The 23,470-nt window shown below is 43.5% G+C and overlaps 1 protein-coding gene across 2 annotated transcripts in view; it reads left to right on the top strand.

Annotated features, from left to right (window-relative positions):
* The window catches only part of Itga6 (integrin subunit alpha 6), a 72,535-nt gene extending 61,079 nt beyond the window's left edge, over nt 1–11,456 (top strand). The window contains exons 24-26 of one of the 2 annotated variants that reach the window (XM_032903480.1): nt 2,808–2,933; nt 6,543–6,672; nt 8,941–11,456. In XM_032903480.1, the coding sequence (XP_032759371.1) occupies nt 2,808–2,933; nt 6,543–6,650 (234 nt within the window). In that variant the 3' untranslated portion in view covers nt 6,651–6,672; nt 8,941–11,456. The remainder of the gene's footprint in view (nt 1–2,807; nt 2,934–6,542; nt 6,673–8,940) is intronic. The other variant, XM_032903479.1, reaches the window with a different exon arrangement.
* The last annotated feature ends 12,014 nt before the right edge of the window (nt 11,457–23,470 follow it).

The raw sequence follows: 23,470 nt of genomic DNA on the forward strand, positions 1-23,470 counted from the left end.
GGAAACCAATCACAGTGTCTCACATCTACAATCTTAGCACTTGGAAGGCTGAAGCAGGAGAATTGCTGCAAGTCTGAGGGAGCCTGGGAATCCCAGTGAATCCCAGGTTAAGACAGACTACAGTGAGACCCTATCTCAAAATCCCTGTGAATGAATGAATGAATGAATGAATCAATCAATCAATCAGTCAATCAGTCTAGAATTGATTTTTGTAAACTAAGTCCCTGGTGTTTCCTTTGGAACAACTTTTGGCCTCTCCAATGATAGAGAGAACTGTCCTGTCTCCTTGGACACCTTCAGAAGGAAGGTTGTCTCACCCTAACTGTCAGGTGACCAGCCAGTCACAGACCAGATCCCAGGTCTCAAGTAGAAGGCAGTAGAATTGAAGGCCTGACGTCAAGTCTGGTTGCCTGTTCATTCACAAAGGAAAATCCTTATCTTGGGCACTTTGGAGATGGAGTCTGAATGGTCCTGCCTTCTAGCCTTTTATCTAGAACCCATTTCTTTTGAAAATGAAGACATTTTCTTATGACTGGTCTTCCAGGACCTCCCATTTTCTGTGATTTCTGGGCTACAGTAGCTCAGGACCCATGCTGGACGGACTTCCTTGTATGCTGAAGGTGCCGTGTTTGAGCCTGAATATTGGAGCCTCAGGATGGCGTCTTCCTCAATCCCCTGACTTCCTCTGGGTTACGCTTTCATTCTCATCTCAGGTCTTGCATCCTTTCTAGTCTGAAGATCATTTTCTTTGTCAGTAGACACAAAATAGATTGTGTAATTCAGTCTTTTAAAAATCGAATCCTGCTTTTTTTTTTTTTAAGGAGGAAAACTAAAATTCTGTTTACTAATGGACTGATTTCAAGAGTTCAGTGTTTGCCACTCACTAAGACACTTTTAAATTTAGGCAGTGTCATAACAAGTAAAATCAGAAACCACACCATGGAGCCAGGTAAAATGATTGTGTTTTGACATCAGTTAAATTAAATCCACATGGCAGGCAGCACCTGTTAAAACACACGGGTGTCTTCCCTGTACTCCTGTGCCAGAAGTGAAAACGAGTAAAGTTTAGTGTCAAGAATTTCGATGTAATCCGAGAAAAAAGGGACTGTGTATGTGTGTGCGTGTGTCTCCGTTTTATTCCTAAAAATCTATAGGGAATATCCAAGCTTCTTGCCTGCTAAAGCTAGAAGAAATTGTAATAGGTGGAAGTCAGTACGGCATTCTTCCGGGCAATGAGATATTCGTTCTAGGGGTTTCAAATTCAAAGAACTTCAGACATGTGCTGTCTTAGTTAGGGTTTTGCTGTTGTGAACAGACACCATGACCAAGGCAACTCTTGTAAGGACATTTCATTGGGGCTGGCTTACAGGGCCAGAGGGTCAGTCCATTACCATCAAGGCAGGAACATGGCAGGCATGGTGCAGGCAGAGCTGAGAGTTGTACGTCTGCATCTGAAGGCTGCTAGCAGAATACTGACCTCCAGGCAGCTAGGAGGAGGGTCTTAAAGCCCACACCCACAGTGACACACCTGCTCCATCAGGGCTACACCTTCTAATAGTGCCACTCCCTGGGCTGAGCATATGCAAACCATCACACGTGTGCTTTTAGAAGATGGGCTTATATGTGCATGGGGTGCATAGTGCCTTTGATACTAAGTTTTATAAAAGTTGTGACAATCCCTTTGCTAGGTGATTTATACTGTTGTTCAGTAAGAGGGGGCTTTACAATGTAAATTGGGGTACATGTTTTGACAGTTGGCAAGCTGACGTAGCCTCTGTACTGCTCACTGTACCAGTAGAGTATGAACCCTTTCTGCCTTTGGCACACGGTGAATGAGACACCTATAGAAAGCCACTCCCATGAAAATGCATAAAGCTTAATGACTCCAAAGGGGAAAGTTATTAAGAACTGTAAAGCCTTGTAGACATTTCTATTCAGTACAAATCGCTGAGAAGACATTTTAGGTTTGGGGGTAAGCATTTTTGATGGGTGTTTGCCAGTGATCACATGCTTAGACTATGTTACTCATTGCTACAGCTTGAGTCTGCATTACACCTGAAGGAACCTACTTTGTCCATACATATTGTTTTAAGAGCATGGTAACAAGTCATTTTAGGAAATTGTGTTGTTACGAGGGTGTTTAGTTTGATAGCCCAGGGGGGAAAAAAAAATGAATGTCTCCCTTTTGTTACGAAGCTCACCCCCCTATTTCACAGTGTCTTTGGAATCTGGGCTTTGTAGAACAATTTCACCCAAACCTACCCTTTCCTTTCCACTGCTGAAAATTGCCTAAAAGTGTGATCCTTCTCAAAAGGATGCAGGTTGAAGGCTGGAGGTAGAACTTGGAGGTAGAACATGTTTACTAAGCATGTGGGACAGCAAGATTTAAAAACAACAACAAAACCAAACCAGTTAGCTGCTGATAGCTGTTCAGACTCAAAAGGGAATTATGGGTACATCATTGTATAGTTTTCTCTACTTTTCTTTAAAACACACACACATATACACACACACACACACACTTTAAGAGTTGCATTAGAAATACAGCCCAGGCCTTCCCAGGCTCTGGGTAAGGTCTTCAGAGAGAGAGACCATTGAAGCAGTATTCTGTTGTGAGAAATGGCTGTCAAAGGAAGTGAATTGTCTGTCCTTAACACTTCATTCAGAACATGTACACAAGAGCAGAGTTGAGCAGAACAGCAGCCATCAGTGCCCACTGTGTGAGCTAGCATCTGGTTTATAGTGGCCTCTATGTGCCCACTGTGTGAACATCTGGTTTATAGTGACCTCTCTTGTGTGCCCTGCAGGTTCGAGTGACGGTGTTCCCCTCAAAGACGGTAGCTCAGTATTCAGGGATAGCGTGGTGGATCATCCTCCTGGCTGTGCTTGCCGGGATTCTGATGCTGGCTCTATTAGTGTTTTTACTGTGGAAGGTAAGTCATGTTTGTCACTTTTGAGTTTGGGATGTAAATTTCATGTTTTTTTATAGACGAGGATTCATATTGATATGTTTGTAGTTTCTTTTTTTATTATTTCTCTTTTTCCCAACATTTTCAAATATTTATTTATTTATTTACTTATTTAATGTATGGGAGTATACTGCTCTCTTCATGCACACCAGAAGAGGGAATCAGATCTCATTACAGATGGTTGTGAGCCACCATGTGGTTGCTGGGAATTGAACCCAGGACCTCTGGAAGAACAGCCAGTGCTCTTAACTGCTGAGCCATCTCTGCAGCCCCCTTTTTCAACATTTTATCATAAAATTATGGCAAATCTGGGAGACTTTTTACAAGGATTACCCACACATCTACATAATAATTTACATTTAAAGATTACTTGTGTGTAAAAAGTTTCTTAAAATACATTTAATGCCTCACATATAATTCAGCTTGTTTGATAAGTGACAGTTTGAATTTTACTACTTTATTTAGCATTCTCTGTATCTAAGATCAAACCCTAAATCTAAGCCAAAGTGACAGATAACAGTTCGATCCGAATATAAATTCCTGCTAATTCCCCCTTCCGTAAAAGCCCTCATGTCAGCCACGGGGAATCACCACCCGCACCTCTAGATTAGCAGTAGGAAAAGATGGCAGAATAATCCTCCATCTCATGGTTTCTCGCATGTAACAAACATGGAGAACATCCAGGCTCAGTGTGGTGTTCCTCATTAGACCCCGATCTTCTGACTGCACAGCGCGAGATAATCTCTCCCTGCTTCCTCCCCATGAAGAGTCTGTACCATCAAAAGAGTGTGTAGGAAATAGTTATGAGCATCGGTCAATAGATTACAGCCTCTGTAGGTCTCATGTGAGTCCCAGGGAGTAATGGAGGTCTATTGTCCTTATGGGCAGTACCGGATTACAGAAATGTCTGGGAACTGACATCTTGATGACTGACTTGGTAGAACCTGATATGATGTGAGGAGACGATATTTACAGCCTAACGATTTGGCTTCATGAATTGCAGTGCCATTACGTGTAGAGTGCTTCCCGGTGTGTCTGTCTATTCCAGAAGGTTTGTTTGGGGTGAAGTAAGAATGTGATAGGGTCAGACCACCCTTTTCCTCCCAGCGTGTCCTAGAGTATGGCAGATAAAGGATACTCCTGAGTTCTGTTTTGAGTGAGTCTACCCCTGCCCCGCACCATTCTTCCAAACAACTTCCCCTTTGCCAGGCTGAGATACTCTGAGGCTTGGCATCCGTCCATACCAGTAGCCTTCCTGATACACGGATTCTTTAATGTTGTGTTCAGCTATATCTCAAGCAGTAGGTTTCTTCGTCAAATACAGCCAATGAGTATTAGGGCTCTTGGTATAATTACTTGGTGTTAAAAACTAATTGGGGGTTTTGATACTGGTGGGTGTTCTTGTATTCTCTGGAAGAGGCTACAAGGCCAGTCTTTTCCCAGAGCAGATCTTATTAGCGGTCTTGAATCCTTGGGTAGTCATGACAGTAGATGCAGAGTTAGGATACTTGAGCTGTGTACAATTTTGGGCAAATCCTTTCATTCCCCTGGATCTCAGCTGTTTAATAATTGGATCCGACTAAGTGATCTCATTGGCTTCTTTGACGTTCTAATTTCCAGACCCTGAAGTAGATTCTAAAATGATCGGATACCTTCCTCAACCTCCACATGGAAATCAGTCTTACTGTTTCATATTCTTCTCTATAAAAATTATTCATATTTAAAACAAAGAATTTAAGGATCAGAAAGGATTCTAGGGTTTAAGAATGTAGCTTATCAGTAAAGCTTTACACTCTGTGTTAGGCTCTGGCTTCAGTCCCCAGCATTGCGGAGGGATGCTGGGTAAGCTATACAGTCAGCAGTCTTTAACCTGAGCTTGTCCATCTACATCAGTGTCAAAGGCTACTGGGGAGCTCCACTCTAACCAGAGGAATCCTGGCTTTATCTCTTTCATAAATGCTGCCTTTTGCACAGGAGTCCTTTTAGAAGTAAAGGACAAAAGTCCTCAGGGATCTTAGGACTATTCATTTTGCCTGGCACTGGTGGCACATGCCTTTAATCCCTGCACTGGGGAGACAGGCAGTCGGATCTCTGAGTTCAAGGCCCACTGGTCTACAGAGAGTTCCAGGGCTGCCAGGGCTACACAGAGAAACCCTGTCAAAAAAAAAAAAAAAAGAAAAAAGAAACGAATCTTCATTCTGGTTTACTTTTCTTCCTGCCCTATTTACTAGTTCTTGTGACTACAACGTGTGTTCGCTATGTATCACCCTGACAGCCACAGCCACAAGTACACAGGAGATAGGCTAAGTCACCGTATCCCAGTACAGCGATCTGTAATGTGGAATTGTCCTAGAGCGGCAGCATCCCGTGATCGCCAGGAGTCACCTTTGCCTGGTGCAGTGGAAGAGCTGCATTTTCAATTTAAATTTGTCTCAGCTTGAGTAACCATGTACAGTCGGTAGCTCCCACCTTGCAATAGGCAGATGTAGATTTTTTTTTTCCTTTATGAGTTGCTAGACTGGGAGGCACAATTTCGCCAGGAGATTTATTTAGCTGTATTAGTTAGGATTTTGCCGCTGTGAAGAGACACCACAATCAAGGCAGCTCTTTTAAGGACAGCATTTAATTGGGGCTGGCTTACAGGTTCAGAGGTTCAGTCCATTATCATCAAGCACGACAGCATCCAGGCAGGCAGGGTGCAGGGGGGGCTGAGAGTTATTCATCTTGTTCTGAAGGCTACTAGAGGAAGACTGGCTTCCAGGCAGCTAGGAAGAGGGTCTCCAAGCCTACCCTCACTGTGTCACACCTATTCCTACAGGGCCACACCTCCTAATTATTTCCATTCGCTGGGCCAGGCATATTCAAACCACCACACTGACCGAGTTGTATTTCAAAAGTTAGCTCCACAGCCTGTGAAACCGATGAAAGTGAATAGGAAAATTCCCCACTGTTGAATGAAGGGAGCAAGAGCAGAGAGTGGAATCACACTTTTATGCTCATCTAGAGTGACCTAAACGGAGGACCATGAGTTCCTCATGCTTAAGGGTTGCATGGTGGTTCAGAATCCAGGGGAAATGACAGCAGTTACTCTTCCGTTGGAATTTATTCTGTGATTCACACTAGCAGTTGGTCCAGAGGTACCCAGCAGACAGTGTTGTTCCATAAAATTTAACTGCAGAAGCAGATAAACACACCGTATTTATGTTTTATTTTGGCTTTACTGAATCTTACGGGCTTTGTTTCCCGTCGTTCGTCTCACTAGACTGCAGACGTGACTGTTCTGACGTTTTAGAGTCCATCCTGCTAGGAAAAAAAATCACCTGAAGTTCCAGCCAGATGTGCATGTATTTTTTTCCTTTTAGGATGACCCTAAGATTTCTGCTGTAAATAGAAAAGCCAATTAGTCAGTGTGTGTCGTCTTTATGTAGGAACACCGAGTGACAGACACTGTTAAATGCTGGCACAGGGTGACGGCGAAGTGGCTGTTCCCTTAGGTTAAAGTCTGAGGTGCTCTTTTCTTTAGCTTTCAAACCCAAAGCTGTAAAATTGACTAAATGCCTTGCTTCCTTGTAGTGTGGTTTCTTCAAGAGAAATAAGAAAGATCATTACGATGCCACCTACCACAAGGCTGAGATCCACACTCAGCCGTCTGATAAAGAGAGGCTTACTTCCGATGCATAGTATTGATCTACTTCCCTAATTGGTAATTGATCAATGTTTTTCATCGCTAGCTGTGGGACCTGCTGTGGTTGTGGTGGCTAACTTAAGAATGACAGCTTTTGCTGTGTCTGTCCCATTAACAGTTGTTTCCAAGTGTCTTGCCTTGCTTGGATTTATTTTATTTTATTTATTTATTTATTTATTTATTTATTTATATTATTTTTACTTGAGAGCTCAGTTGTGGTTGTTTTGTTGTTGTTGTTGCACAAAGAGTCTTCTGTGGCAGGTGAGTTATTTTGTGCTCTTGTTGAACAACACCCCAGCTATGAAGGCAGCCACGCTGGCTTGTCTGATTAGGTTTTTAAGAGAGTCGTTGCCAGCCAGTTTGCCAGCCATGTGTTCCTAACGTCGTGTCCCGCTCGGAATTTTCAAAAGCGCATGAGAAATCGGCCCAGATTTCTTGTTCGTCTTGGAACTTCCCAGGGACAGAGGCTTTGTCCACTGCCTGCTTAGCCTGCTGCATGTGGGAGAGCTTGTGTGTCTCCTGGGAAGAGGCTCTCTTCTTCTGTCTTCGTTGTCATCCTTGCTCCAGGCTTGGGGTGCTTTTTACTGCGACTTGGACGTGGTCCTGCGCTGCTAAGTATGTGTCTTCCTTTTCCTCTCTATCTCTTCTGGGCCAAAGCCATTACAACAAAGTCATTGTCGGCACATGGGCTTCTTGAGTATTTCAGGACGTGGCCCTTTGCCCAAGTGACCATCATCAGCAGGCAAAAAAATTCCAACACCCAAGTGCCAGGGTGGTTTCTATTTCGACATGTTGTAATGGCGTTTGACTGGGTTTCACATGCATAGCCCCTTTATTCCACCTTGGCTCTCAGCTGATTTTAAGTTCATATTTTTCTCCTTTGATTTGTTAAACCCATGGAAACAGGAATTGTTGGCAGTTCCCCTTTCTTTTCTATGGGCAAGAGGGATTTCAGTTGTTGCTACAGTTCCTTTCCGTGGCATTGACCCAGTGATCCCAACGTGGCCATTTTGATTTCACATTTCCAACTGTGTTTCCTTCTGTTTTTAAATGGGACAGACAATAGTCATATTTTATAATAAGTATATTGGCTTTTTCTGCATTGAATTACAAATGAGACCATAGAGAAATGGCCTAAACAAAACTCTTGGAATTGTGATTTTTGCCTTGCCTTGTGGCAATTTTATAACACAACATTCTCCAATATACTTACAATATTCGTGTTGCTGTCACAAAATAAGGACATTAACTGAGCATTCTACATAGATCCCACTTCTGAACTGCATTTTTAAATTTGAATAGACTCCTTTAAAAAAGAAAAAAATGTAAATTCTTGTTTATAAGTTTTAAAAATCCGCTTCAAAAATTTTAGGCATATTTTTAAAATGCACTTTGGTTTAGTTTTTTTTTTTTTTTAAGTAAATAAGTTTTAATAATTTGGCTTCTTTACTTCCCCTCCCTTTCAAAAGTCCGCCCCCCTTTCTTTCCTTCCTGTTTTTAAAGGAAGAGGAGAAACTGGGGAGTGCTCTACAATTCAGTGTGGTGATGCTGTCCTTGAGTCCCATGAGATTCATGACTGACTGATTCATGATGTTACTATACAACACAATTACTTTGTAACTCATTAACAAAACTGCTAAATTGGAACCACGGCAGTGTGAGTCTACCTGGTGGCACAGGATGTAAAGCCCAGGGAAGAGAGACTCGTCTTAAAGGGACCTGTTAGAACGTGGCATACCAAATAGTGTTTGTAAAATTACTTGTGATCTGATGTACAGTTTATTCATGGGCGAGAAATAGAAAGTAATTTTTTCTTCACACCCTTAGAGGGATGCCCTTAGACTGATCATGGTATGCACAGGCCTAATATCGAGGGGAGCTTCAGACTGGGAGGATGATGAGTTTGAGGCAGACCTTGGCTACACCGCAAGGTCCAGTTTCTTCCACACAAATACAAGATGTTTTATAACAATCTAGTGATAGGAAATTTTGATCTTTTACTTATAGGGTGGGTTTTATTTTCCCTCTTAAAGCACTGTTTCACAAAATGCTTAAATTGCTAGTCAAGAATTAGAGCGGAAGCTGTTCTGCCAGGTCCACATCCATTCTCCCTGCTTATCCCACTGGCTACTTTCTTTTATTTAAAGGAAACAGTGTCTTTTCTGAGCACTCGGGAGGTAGACCTAGCTGCACGAGTGCTTACACGTTCTGCTGTAGTGCACCCGGTGTTCAGATTAACTAACTTCCGTCTCGTTTTTTTCTGCCCCCACCCCCACCCCCTCCCAGTGTGGATTCTTTAAGCGCTCTAGGTACGATGACAGTGTTCCCCGATACCACGCGGTGCGGATTCGGAAAGAAGAGCGAGAGATCAACGACGAGAAACACACTGATAACCCCGAAAAAAAGTGGCCCCCGAAGTGGAATGAAAACGAAAGTTACTCATAGAGGAGGGTGTAGGAAAGAAAGCCTCACTGCCCAAAGCCCCCCTTATTTTTCCCAGCTCAGAAATCCAGGTGACTTCAAAGCCTGCTCAGCGCCCCGTATATGAGACTGACCACACCCAGGACGGACCTACAGTTTCAACTGTGGATATTGTTACACCTCAGGCTCCTGTTTTGCACAGCCCAAGTTTAAGACTAGTAGAGTGGATTTTTCTTTAACTGCCTTAATTTAACTTTCCGGATTGCCTTGGTTTTTGATGTGGCTGATTTCCACATGCTGGGGCAGGGCCTGCCCATCTGCATTCCCGGGACGTTCTCTCCCCACCATCATCTGTGCTAACAGAGTGGCCATCCCAGCCTGCTCCCACAGCATCCTTCTCATAAGACTGGAGACCCTGCAAGATGATGTCCCTTGGCTCAAGACTCTGCCAATGGATAGCTTTGCCTCTATTGAAAGTTCTGTCTTAAATTAAATATGCAGTAGAAGGTGGTGTTACCCTTTGGCCTTCTCTCTCCATTTCCTAGAAGTGAGGACCCTTGCTGATGCCAAATGCACACAGGTTCCTGTCTCCCTTGTCACTAAGGCACAGGTTCGACAGACTTGAATGCTAGTTACATTTGTTTGTATATGATATTTATTTTTTCTTCAAGCCATCTTGCTGTTGACTAGTAGGCCAAAGATGCTTCAGGTTGGTTTAAGCAATGAGAAGAGAACCTGGGAGGTCGTTTTTTTGTTCTGACCTTAATTATTTACTGCAAAAAGAAAAAGTTCTTTATTGACATGCAAGGGTTGTTTGAATAACTTAAACTCACCTGTAAATGATACCATCTCCTTTCTGGCAGGCCCTCCCCCCAACCCAGAAAGTCTGACGAAGGGGGGGTTGACTGTAAGACGTTTCGTCCTTCCCCAGCGTTGGGTGTATGGTTTTGAGCCCTGTGTGGAACTTCTGAACTTCGTGCTGTAACTTTCACAACTCTTAGAGGTGAGCGTGCTCACTGAACTCTAGGGTCTGTGTGCTCAATGCTGCCAACACTGTGTATTCAGGACCTGACGCGAGTACCCATGTGGATCCAGACCAATCCAGTGTGAGACTACTGAAGAGCATCTGTCGCCAAAACAGCTGTACCAGACAGACGGAATGCCACGCACGGCACCTAGCTTCTTAAATATCATTGGACCCATTCAACCAGCAAGCCCCATGTTTGCTTTTTTTCCTAATCGTTCACCGAATCTAAATTCCTCCAGGTGACTTGTGACTACTACGATAAGACTTTTAGGCCTGGAGCAGGAGGTTTAGCTCATAGCTAACGTGCTTGCCTAGCATGCCTGGGCCCGCCTTGGTTGATAGGAGGGGGAAAACAATTATTTTTTTTATATATAGTCAACAGAGATTGAATATATTATCAAAACTTTTTTTAAATTGTGCTTTACAATCATTAAGTTATATGGAAGGCAACCGCGAGCTGGTGTTAATTGGTTTGGATAAGCAATTCTCTATCTTATTTTAAAACTTGGTCTCAAGTAACCCAGGCTGGCCTTGAACTCCTTATGTGGCTTGGGATAGTTTTGAACTTCCGATCCCCATGCCTCCCCACCCCAGGGCTGTGATTGCAGGTTTGTGCTTGGGACTGAACCCCAGGCTTTGTGCATGCCAGGCCAGCACTCTGCGGCGACCAAGCTAGATCCCAGCCACTTCTCCATCTTTTAAAAGAACAAAACATTGCTAAATGTGCCACCGTTGCTTTGAGTTTTAATTCTTTTTTTTTTTTTTTCTTTCATAAAACATTACAACCTTAAGATATTAAAGACTTTCATTCTGGTCCTACTTCTGCTTTTTTCACTCAAAAAATGGTCTTACAAATGATGCCTTGTTTACAAAAGTTCTCTACCACAGGTTCTAGTAGTGTGTAAAGTGTCAGTTTCTTGCTTGGGTATCTTGGAGCCTAGCACACTGGCTTTAAAGGACACAGCCAGGAAGCTGATATCTTGACAGTGTTTGTAGACCTTTGTTATAAAAAAATGAATGTCCTGGTAAGGGTTAGGAGGGAGTTCAACAACAAGGAAACAAGAATGTTGTGCTGTTTTGAGTTTAGAGTTGTTTAAAATGTCATCTCAAGTCAAGTCACTGGTCTGTTTGCATTTGATAGGTTTTTATACTAACTAGCATTGTAAAATTATTTCATAATTAGAAAACACCTGTGGATATTTGTATAAAAGTGTGAAATAAATTTTTTTTATGAAAGTGCTCATCGCTTGTTAACACAGCACTATGTATGTGAAACCACAATCTAAGATGATACATGACAACCCGAGTTACCTTTCTTTGTATTTCAGCAGCCAAAGTAAAGCTTTCAATGTTTGTTCAGCGTCCCATATACTTTCCGAGCAGCGAAAGAAACCTAAAGTGATACAGTGTAAATGTGGTTAAAGGGTTTTCCTTTTATTTATTCTAGTGCGTACACTTGTGTGGGCACAGAGCACATGCTGAGGTCAGAGAACAGCTTTTGGGAGTTGGCTCTTTCTCTCCATGTGCTACCCAACTTCAAGCTTGGGTCCTTGGGCTTGGTGGCAGGACCTACTGAGCCGTCTTACTGGCCTCCTGAGTTGTTTGAAGATGTCGCGGTTTTTTTGTTTGTTTGTATTTAATCTTCTTTTGAATCTCTTATTTACCTGCTGGCAATAGGTGAGCATTTTTTTTAAAGAAGACATAGAAATATAGTCTTACAGGTGGTTTATTCACAATACCTAGAAAATGGGAACCGTCTCTTTTCATTGATACTCTGCTTCAAAGACTCAAACACGGTAAGGTTTTTGTTGTTTGCTTTTTTTTTTTTTTTTTTTTTATTTTATTCATATGAGTGCACTGTCGCTGTCTTCAGACACACCAGAAGAGGGCATCAGATCCCATTACAGATGGCTGTGAGCCACCATGTGGTTGCTGGGAATTGAACTCAGGACCTCAGGAAGAGCAGTCAGTGCTCTTAAGCGCTGAGCCATCTCTCCAGCCCTGTTGTTTGCTTTTGCAGTGATACTGTGGCTTAAAAAATGAAGATTCGTATAGCCAAGTTGCTTCTACATGGAGACTGTGAGACTACATGAGACTAATCCAGCTAGGATGGGATATTAGGTTAATACCTGGTTTGTGACAGAATCCACCCGTCAGAAAATACTTCTCTTCAGTAGGCCATTTCATTTAGAATTAATCAGTTTTCTATAACTTCTCTAGCTAGATTATCAAATCATAAGAAAATTAAGTGCGTAGGTAGTGTCTAGACAATGTAGCACACTCTGACACAAATACATTTCCCATCTGGCACATGTTGTGTGCCTGCTACATTGAGTAACTTTTCTGTAACCATTGTTACATATTGAGTCTTGCCCTTCTTGGTTCTTTGAAAACAAACAGGTACTGCTGCCCAATGAAACATGTCACTGGTACCCCGAATGACTTAGGTCAGTGTCTTTTCATAGCTTCAATTCACATATCCATTCTGTGGCTATTCCATACTTAACTACTACAGCAACAGGCAGCCATCACAGTCATTGAGTCCACCCTTAGTTGTGCTTTCTCTAAAAGTTTGATACAGGTGACATGGAACAGAAGTTCTGCTGCCAGAAGTCACACAGGAATGCCCATGAACAATGGTGGTATTTCAGGGGTCTCTGCCACAGAGGGATTCATAAAGGAAATGTTGCAAGCAGGGATGCTTTATTCCTGTCACAAATTGCTTGCCCCAAATGTCAGGGGTCACACACAGCCATGGTTTATGCTTTGCCCTGTGGCTAAGTATTAATATTCCAGAATGTGAGGAGAATGTGGGTGGGAGGTGCTTTCAACTCTCTCCAGATCAGGAAAGCAGGACTAAGATCAGCCTTCTTAAGGAAATGTCTTAATGGGACACCCACTGAAGGACAGTAGGAGGAGAGAGTGGGGAATTGAGAGAGAGTGGGGTTTTAAAGGAAGAGTGAAATGGTGAGGTCCTGGCTAATGTGTTCTCAGGACTAGGATGACAAATTACCCATGCAGCATAAAAAATAATCTAAAGGCAGTTCCTGAAGACCAAAGGGTCGCCAGCGGGGAGGTAGGGGGAGGGGTGGAAGGGGGTTGGGACGAAGAAACAGCGTTCAGAGAGTTGAGACTAGACTTAACGAATGTCAGAGGTGGCTTCCAAAAGCTAGTAGGAGGCTATCCTTCCCTCCAGTCCTGATTATGGTCAGATACAAAAAGCCTACTTTGGTGTCTGCTAATGCCTCCCCAGGGGTGGGGGTGGAGATGGCTGATCTAGATGCCTGAATGTAGGAGTTCCCCTTTGCGAATTTAATTTCTTACGTTTATTTAGTTGTATGTCTGTATATACGTGAGGGGTCATGTGTATGCCACAGCACCAGTGTGAAGAAGTGGCAGGAGTTCTACCACGTGGTCCCCAGAAACTGAGGTAATCAGGCTTGGGGCCAAGCACCTTTACCCCTATGCCATCTGGCTCCACCCCCACCCCCTTAATTTTATTGTTGTGTGTGTGTGTGTGTGTGTGTGTGTGTGTGTGTGTGTGTGTGTGTGGAGTTACAGTTGGCATGAGCCACATGATAGGAGTGCTAGAACAGATCCCACACTTCCTCTATGGGCTGCTGGCCCCTTAAAAACAATTGTTTATTTGTAGGGGGTGCCCCTGATTAGGATCTGAGGCCAACTCTGTAGGGGTGTTGGCCACAGACCTCATCTAGAGGAAAATTCATGAGGGGATGGATCCATGGCTAAGTACTCCGAACATAAGCTTTTAAATGAAACCAAACTGAAAAGCCCAGATGGAGAAAGCCGGGTCCAGCCTAGCGCCTCTGCAGGCCAGGCGCTCGCTTGAAGGGCACGGCAGAGCACAGTGATTACTCAGGAGTGGAGGAGTCAAGTGTAATTTTGTAGCCGTGAACAAAGCTTAAGTGCCTCCTCTTGCTGCCCTGGCCTGATGCATCTTAGTCCTCTGCCGGGGGAGGAAACAGTTTCTCTATCCATCTGGAACATCTGCCCCAAGTCCTCACCTATAGGATCAGAATGTGCTGCTTTTGTTACATTAGAGCCTGGCAGGTAAGTGTTCAATTCACCAATAATTAGATTGAGGTGGGTGTTCTATTAAGGTTCATCATTTGCCAGCTGGAAGTTTGTACGTGTGTGTGTGTGTGTGTGTGTGTGTACATATACACACACGTATGTATATACACACATACACACATGAATGTTAAATTTGGTTCTTGGAAACATATAAATAACATTCTGGCTCTGGCCTTTCTAAAGGACCTTTTTAAATTCTTTATTACCCACCCCCATACCTATTTTTCTGGTGATCAAACTATGTAGCCTGGTCTGGCCTCAACTCCTAAATTTAAAGAGGTTTTTTTTTTCTCCTGACACTGAGATGGGTGGTATTAGCCAGATACGGTGACACTCCTTTAATCTCAGCACTCAGGTGGGTCTATTGAGTCCCAGGCCAAACTCAACTATTTAAAAATTCCAAACAAGCCAGGGCTACATAGGAAGACCTTGTCTCAAAAGATATAGCATTAATAAGATTAGGAGAACTGTTTTGTTTGTGTTTTGAGACAGGGTCTCACAGAGCCAGGTTGGCATTGACTTTACTAGGTAGCTCATGGTGACATGAACTGATGATCACCCTGTCTCCACCTTCCTAAATTAGTAGAACTAAAAGCTTGAGTGAAGACAATGACAGTTGAATTGTGGGCTCACAATTTCTGGATGAATCTTTTTTAAAAACTTTTTAAATTTATTTATCTCAAATATGTGTGTACACTGTCACTGTCTTTAGACACAGCAGAAGAGGGCATCAGATCCCGTTACAGATAGTTGGGAGCCACCATGTGGTTGCTGGGAATTGAACTCAGGACCTCTGGGAGAGCCGTCAGTGCTCTTAACCACTGAGCCATCTCCCAAGTCCTGTTTCTGGATGAATCTTAAACTTGCCCTAAGAGTAATCCATTCTAAGTTCAGCCACAGTGAAGACTGCCTTAAAGATCACCAAGTGGCCTGTGTGTAGTCGGTCTTCTGCCCATGGAATAAAAGTGCCTCTCGTTTGTGGTAACTTCTTTCTGTACCTGGCTAAGCAGCTAGAGATGCCATCCTCAATGCAGACAAGTGGTGTTAGCTAAGAGCACAGAGCTGGGGCAAGTCAGCTTCACCTCTTTAACGTGACCCTGTGGGGGTGTAGTCAGGTCTGGGCTCTTGTTCCTCCATCTATAAAATAGAGAATTCCTTTCAGCAGTACTTAACAGGGAGGAAGGGCAACCCTTTGGACGTGCTTATTAACATGACCTAATTTTTACTTAGCACTTTTTATGGTGCAGAGTTAAAACGTTTACGTAGGAAGAGAGCAAGGGAGGGCATCCCTTTTCAGATGGGGAAACACTGCTAACTTTTTATATCTAAAACCTTCTGTCTTCTCATTATCAACCCACGATTTACTGTTGAGTGTTGTCAATTACAACTCAAAAACCCAAGTGCCCTCCTCTAGTTAAAATTACACTTGAGCCAGTGTGGTGGTCCATGACTTTAATCCCAGCTCCCTAAGAGGCTGAGGCAAGAGGCTCTCTTTAGTCTGGGAATTCAAGGCCATCCTGAGCAACATAAGGGAAAAAAAAAATCTAAAAAAAAAAAAAAATGTAATTGAGCCTCTTTAATGTACCTGTCACTGGGAGCTTAAATATCAGCATTGACTTTGCCGTTGGGAGAATGGCTATAATGTGGGTCTGGGCTAGGGTGTGGGGTACGCATTAATGTCAGTGGGCCAGGATAATTGAGCAGGCATGCTGGGTTGCCACAGCTGATCCTTCCTGCTTTCTTTTTTCTGAATAGAAATGTACAAAAAAATATTTTTTTGCATGCTTGTTGAGTTTCCTTTTCTTTAATGGACTAGAGAGATGATCAGTGGCTAAGAACACCTGCTGTTCTTGTAGAGGACCCAGGTTTGGTTGTCTAGAATCTATATAGTGGCTCATAACCACTTATAACTCTAGTTCCAGGAGATCTTAGCATGGCCTCTGAGGGCGTCAGACAATGTAACACACATACATACATGCAGACAAGACATTCATACACGTATAAAGTCTTTCAAAGAATCCTTTTATATTGAAAGTACTCTTTAAGGTTTAGTTTTTATGAATGTGTTTTTGTGAGAGTCTATCACAGGAGTGCCCTCTTGAGGCTAGAGGACAGCGTCTCCTAAATAGCGTTCCCTCACCCGATGTGGGTGCTGGGTCCTCTGGATGAGCAGCTAGCACTCCTGACACTTAACCCCGAGTCAAGGACCTTTAAACATTGGGTCTCTTTGCTCTGTCTTAATAGCACGGCCTAAGGAAGTTCCTGTGAATTACAGAAATAAGCAGCTAGGGACTGTTACTGTTTGAACGCACACACACAGTGCTCTGAGCTGGTGTGTCTGGATACTTGGCCTTCAGCTGCTGATGCCGTTCCAAGGGTTGTGAAAACTTGAGGATGTGGAGCCTGGCTCCACTTGGGACATGCCCGGGTGATTATATCTGCCCATTGTTTCTGTCTGCCACCGTGTGCGGAAGCTGCTACTGTATGTTGTCACTGCTTCAAACTCAGCCACTGCATCTTGCCTCTGATGCCCTGGTGGCCATGGTGGCCTGTGACTGTCAGAAACCTGTCAGGTATGGCCACAGCAATGAGCAAAGTAATTAATAAAGAGCTTAATGAAAGGGAGGAAATTAACATCCTTGCAAACAAAACATTGGATGGACAAGAGCGTTTACATGGCCAAAAGCTTAAGGGTTTGCGAGTGTCTGTGGTTTTCTTTCTTGTTGCTGCTGTTTCTTTTTGAGACACAGTCAGACTGTAATTCAGGCTGGTCATAAACTGATTATATAAGCCAGACTAGCATTGAGTTTGTGATCGTTGGACCCCTGAGAGCTGAGATTATAAGCACACACCGCACTGGGTCCAACTTGAACTTGGATAGTATAGATAAGACAAAATACAGGGGCTGGAGAGATGGCTCAGCGGTTAAGAGCACCCGACTGCTCTTACAGAGGTCCTGAGTTCAATTCCCAGCAACCACATGGTGGCTCACAAACATCTATAAAGAGATCCGATGCCCTCTTCTGGTGTGTCTGAAGACAGATACAGTGTACTCATATATAATAAATGAATAGGTAAGACAAAATACTCCTGAGTGATTGGGTTGGAATGGATAGACTCCTGATTAAAAAGGTAGACTAGTAAGGGAAAAAAACCAAACTTATTAGAATGTATATTCCATATGTATATGTGAGAAATGAACTGCAGTTTCACTTGTATACACACACACACACCATGGTACTTGCAATACAGAAAATGAAAGTTGGACAGAAAACTGGCATTCTCAAGGACATGTAACAGCGTATTAACAACAAGAAGCAGTAAATTTTTTCAGAAGAATAGGAAAAAGGCTTTGAGTCTGGAGGTAGCAATTGTGCAGAGCAAATGAGAAACAGAGAAAGTCCAGTTAGTAAAGCTTGTGAACAGAACCCCCGGGGAACGCCTCCAAGCTGGTAAGACAGGAAGACTCCGTATGCTGATTAAGGGCTAGAATGTGGAGACTTGGGATGTGGCAGACCGAGCCAGTTACCCTGAGCGAGAGTCTTTATTCACATATGTGTGGCCTCAGATGGAAACCCAACCTTTACGTCCGTGTCTTCCTTGACCCCTCCCCCCAGTTCGCCTTTTGTTGCTATTATAAACACTATGATCAGCAGCAACTTTGGGATGGAAAGACTTAACATGGCTTACATGACCTCATCATAGTCTATTGCTGAGGGAAGCCAAGGCAAATTTAAGCAAGGCAGGATCTGGAGATAGGAACTGAAGCAGAGGCCATGGGGAAATGCCGAGTAAATCAGTAAAGGCTTGCTCAGTCTGCTTTCTAATATACCCCAGGACCAGGAGGTCCCGTATATGCCCAGGGTGCCCTGTATGACCTTACAGGACATTGGCAAAACTTTGGAACCTGTTATTACATTTAGCCTCTAGCCTCCACCACCTTAGAAAACTATCTCTTGCAATCTGAGATTTTTCTACTCTGCTCTGGCCCTCTTGTCCGAAGTGCTCATTAACACACTCAGTAAGTACACTGATTTATGGCTTTCTTTTGTCCTAGAACTATGAAATTTTATATAGCGGCTGTCACAGAGGAGTACTTTACTCGGGGCACGGTAAATCCATGTTCTAGACCTTGAAAGCTCATAGTTGGCTCAGAATAAACAAACTCTTGCTCCCTTTGGGTCAAAGTTGTGTTTTATGTTCATACCTTTGTTCTCCCTTGGAGAAGGCGAAGGGAGCCATGGCTTTGAGATCCGTTCCTCCTTAGGCAAATACATGGATGGTGCATCACTTTCTTCCATTCAACACTCTATCATTTTATGGGGAAGCATATTCTAGCCTTACACTCTTTCATAATTCATAACTCTGCAGATTTTTTTTTGACCCCGTGGAGAAACATTCTAGTCCTACATGCTAGGTAATTCAGACCTCAGTAGATTTCACCCCGACGCTGTGAGACACAGGAAGGGAAAAGGCCGCGCCTTCTGAGTTAAGGTCTGAGAGAGCAGGCAGGTTCACCATGGAGGTTGGCAAACAGTTGTGTGTTGAAAGGAGAGTGAGGTGATTGAGCAGAAGTAGGACGCCCAGAGCAGCAGGGATAGCATGCTTAGGCATTTGGTCAGTATCCGAAGAAGAAATGAAAAGGAAAATGAAAAGTTATGGCTTTTGAGTTAGAGTGAGGAAAAGCAGGCAGGCTCAGCAGTGCCATATGGCAGAAGCTCTGGAAGCAGCTGCCTCACGGGAGGAGCGTCTTCAAAGTATGAGTACACTACCTCCCTGTCTTAGTCAGGGCTTCTATTCCTGCACAAACATCATGACCAAGAAGCAAGTTGGGGAGGAAAGGATTTATTTAGCTTACACTTCCACATTGCTATTCAGCATCAAAGGAAGTCAGGACTGGAACTCAAGATCAGGAAGCAGGAGCTGATGCAGAGGCCGTGGAGGGATGTTACTTACTGGCTTGCTTCCCCTGGCTTGCTTAGCTTGCTCTCTGATAGAACCCAAGACCACCAGCCCAGGGATAGCAGCACTTACAAAGAACCCTACCCCCTTGATCACTAGTTGAGAAAATGCCTTACAGCTGGGTCTCATGGAGGCATTTCCTCAAGGGAGGCTCCTTTCTCTGTGATAACTCCCGCTTGTGTCAAGTTGACACACAGACCTAGCCAGTACACTCCCTAAGGGGATTTTTTTTTTCCTTTTTTCCATCTCCTTAGCTGTCTTCAGGTGAATCAGCCTTCCTATGGGGTCTGACTATTGACCAGGTAATAGAGAGGCACCACTGAATTAACTCTTTTTTTTTTTTTTTTTTCCCTTTTTTTCGGAGCTGGGGACCGAACCCAGGGCCTTGCGTTTGCTAGGCAAGCGCTCTACCACTGAGCTAAATCCCCAACCCCCTGAATTAACTCTTAAAGGAGACAGTAGTATGTCATGTCTCTACCCAGGGCAAGAGGTAGAACTAAGATTTCCATTTTACCAGGTAGCCTTCCCTTCCTTAGCCTCAACAAAGCCCTAGTACTTCCTTTTTTTTTTTTTTTTTTTTTTTCCTATAGTATAAAGGGCAATTGTAGTAGAGCTTCCCTTTCTAGTTTCACCAGGAAAACAGGAGGTGAGGTCCATTTACAGTGGCCTCCAGGGCTACTTCTGTATCAAAGGTAAGGTGAACTCAAATTCTTAGGCCATGGGCAATCTTAGTGGCTCAGGATAAACTTCATATATTTTTTGGATTTTTTTTTTATTATTATTTTGTTTTTTTTTTTTTTTTTTTTTTTTGGTTCTTTTTTTTTTTTGGACTGGGGACCGAACCCAGGGCCTTTTTTTTATTAAATTATTTTGGTATTTTTGAGATGGGATCTCACTGCTGTTAATTAAATCCCCCCTGAAAAAGAAATGCCGCCCCCCACCCCGCCCTCGTTAAAGCACTCTACAAAAGTTGATTGGTTTGAACTACAGTGATGGGAGAGGGTGGAAATTGCAGGTCCAGAGCCAAAGACCTTGAGGTTTTGTTTTGTTTCTTTGTTTTCAAGACAGGATTTTTCTGTGTAGCCCTGGCTGGGATTAAGGGCAGGCACCCCCTCCCCCCAAGTCCCCTCACCAGCCTGCTACCCTTCTGATTATTGAGCTATTTTTTTAGCCCCCCCAAATAGCTACTTAATTTCCACCTCCAAGTGTAATATGATATCCAGTGACTAATTCCAATCTTTTTGGAACACAGGAACAGACCTCCCAACTTCTACCCACTCTAAATCTACACAGTGTCCTTAGCCAGCATCTGAGAGAGGCCTGAAGCAGAGGTTTTCCCATCTTTGTCTAACCTACCTTCCAGACAATTACAGTAAAGCATTTTTTTTTTCTTTTCTTTTTTTCGGAGCTGGGGACCGAACCCAGGGCCTTGCGCTTGCTAGGCAAGTGCTCTACCACTGAGCTAAATCCCCAACCCCACAGTAAAGCATTTTTAAAATTCCTTTTTATGTCATGTGCATTGTTGTTTTTGCCTGCATGGGTATCTGTGTGACGGTGTCAGATCCCCTGGAACTGATGGTTAATGTGGGAGGGGCCAGCTCACTGGGGGCATTACCGCCCGTGGGCTGGTGATATAGGGAAAATAGGCTGAGCAATTCATGAGGAACAAGCCAGTAAGCCGCACCCTTCTAATGGCCTCTGTATCAGCTCCCCTCGCGATGCACTGTGATGCAGATGTGAAAGCTGAAATAAGCCCTTTCCTCCCCACATTGCAATGGAAGCCCTAAGTCCATCCATCAGCCAACCAAAACCCAACCCAGGATAAACAGCAAGACAAAGGGTAGGCCTGGTCCAGAAAAATAACTACCAATTAACCTTTAGCTAGAGACTCCCCCCTGGAATTAACCGAATAGGGCGGTATTCCACGTTAATCAATATCTTCTTGCTTTCTGTCTTTTTTTGGAGCCTGGAGCCGCGTGTTTAATGGAGCTGTCCAATACATAATTGTTACCAGCTCAAGTTTTACATTTGCAATGTGCCCAACCTTACAGCGTATTCGTTTTTATTTTTTAAATTGAATGTATTTACTTATTTACCTTTTTATTTGTGTGTGTGCGTGTGTGTGTGTGCACACATGCAGGCGCACATGCAACACACGTGAGAAGGGCCGGAGGATAACTCTCAGGGGTCAGTTGTCTCCTTTCACGAAGTGGATCCTGCGGATTCATCAAAGTTGACAGCAAGGACCAGTACTGAGTGTTGTGCTTGCCCCGCAAATCATCTCTTCCCAGTACCAATCCCAGTGTCTAAATTCAGAGTCCACAGTGTCTATGACCAGCTGTAAATTCTTATTATCCCTCTGCCTCCCTACACTTAGACTCATGTGCATGTTTGTCCCTAATGGCTCCAATTCTTAGGGGTTAATTCATCTTTTTTCTTCTCAATATCTATGAAGGCATAAAAGATCTAGTTTCAACAACTGATTTATTTTTAAACTACTCAATATGGACATTAAAGGACTGCTCATAGTCCTGGGTAGTGGTTTACACATCTAGTTCCAGGTCAGCCAAGGTTACATAGAAGGTGTCTCTAAAACCAAAACAAAAGGACTGCACACTACAGAACGGCCCATCTGCTGACCTTTGTCTTCCTTTGTTCCCCTTTGCTTAGAGAAGTGGATTCTTCTCGGGGCTGGCTTTCTGTAGACTTGCAGTTTGTATGCCGGAAGCAGTGGGGGATAGGGGTTAGGAATCTCCCCTCCTGCTTCAAAGTACTTTCTCCAAATAAAGAACATTGTTTCCAAAGCCAGGTGTTTAGAAGTCCTTGTTTTTAATCCCAGCTGGAGCAGGTGAATCTCGGTGAGTTGGAGGCCAGCCTGGTCTACAAAGTGAAAGCCAGGACAGTTGGACCACATAGTGAGACTCTTGTCTCAAAAACAAAACAAAATAAAACAAAAATAACGTTTCCCCTAAAACAAATCCTGATCACCATGCACTCTGGGTTTTCCTGTAAAGGAGAGTGCAGGGGTGAAATGCTAGATATCCTATAAGGCAAAAGGTCCCAGAGACTTGACTGTCTTCAAACAGTTACACAACTCTGTAAACTGTAGACAAACATACAGCAAATCGCGCTGTTGGCGGAGGGACCACCCTTGCTGCTTCCCAGCAAAAGCCAATTGTACAGCTTCCGCAAGTTTTCCTGTATTATCTGTTGTTTGACTTTTCTTTTTCTTTTTCTTTTTTTTTTTCCGGAGCTGGGGACCGAACCCATTGACTTTATCTTAAGTCTTTGGATTGGCCCTACAGTTTGTTGTTTTCTAGTGCTCTCCTTTAATTTGTGAGTAAATAAAAGTTTTGACACATGGTCATTTATTTCTGCATGTTCTTAATTCTTATCCTTTTCCTTGAGAACGATCTCTCTAGTGAATTAAGCAGGAGTCTCAGGCAGGAAGTGACGGCATACTCAGAAGGGAAATGGAATAGGAGTTGGTGAAGGGACTATTTTTAGGGGTGTGAGTTCAGCCAGTGGGGAACTGTGGCCACACTAGAGGAACACAAAGGCGGCCAGCAGGGAGGGGCAGGGGAATAAATGACCTTTCTCTCCTTTTGTACTCTCAGCCTGATGAAGCCAGAGGGCACTGGAGACAGGGCGATAGTGTTAAACTTGTTTTCCACTGCTTCCCTGACACTTTTCTACTAAACCCGTCCTTCATGCATCATAAATTCTTGGTGAATTTAGAGTGTGGTTCAAGTCTGCTAAATTAAGGGGGAGAGGAATTATAAATATGGACCAGACATTACGGCGTATGCCATTAATCTCAGCATTCAGAAGACAGATGCAGGTGAATCTCTCAGTTGGAAGTCAGCGGGAGATCATACATAGTGAGATGCTGTCTCAAAATAAATAAATAAATAATAGAATTTTTTAAAAAAAGGATTATGTATAACGTCCCACATAGATGAGTAACACAGCTCTTTTTTTAAATGTCCTCTGCAGCACTAGGACAGCTTAAATTAGAAGCAAAAAGGTAAGAAAGATGAAGGGACAGGGAGAAGGGGCCGGGGGAGGGGTGGGGAGAGAACATTTGACAGACTCTGTATGATCTTCCATGCTCATTCTCTGTATGTGTGGTGGAAGCTTAAAGAATCTGCTTTGGAGAAGAGAAACCGCACTTCATAAAACACGGGATGGGGCTGGTGCAATGGGAAGATGGGTAGAAGCTGTCTCCAGGCTGTTGTGGGTTCCCCAAGATCTGGTTGCTCCCAGATGAGTGAATTCTCCTGTACACAGGCCTTTGCTGTGTAAACCTTG

The sequence above is a fragment of the Rattus rattus genome, chromosome 5, assembly GCF_011064425.1.
Source record: "Rattus rattus isolate New Zealand chromosome 5, Rrattus_CSIRO_v1, whole genome shotgun sequence".
Classification (NCBI taxonomy): domain Eukaryota; kingdom Metazoa; phylum Chordata; class Mammalia; order Rodentia; family Muridae; genus Rattus; species Rattus rattus.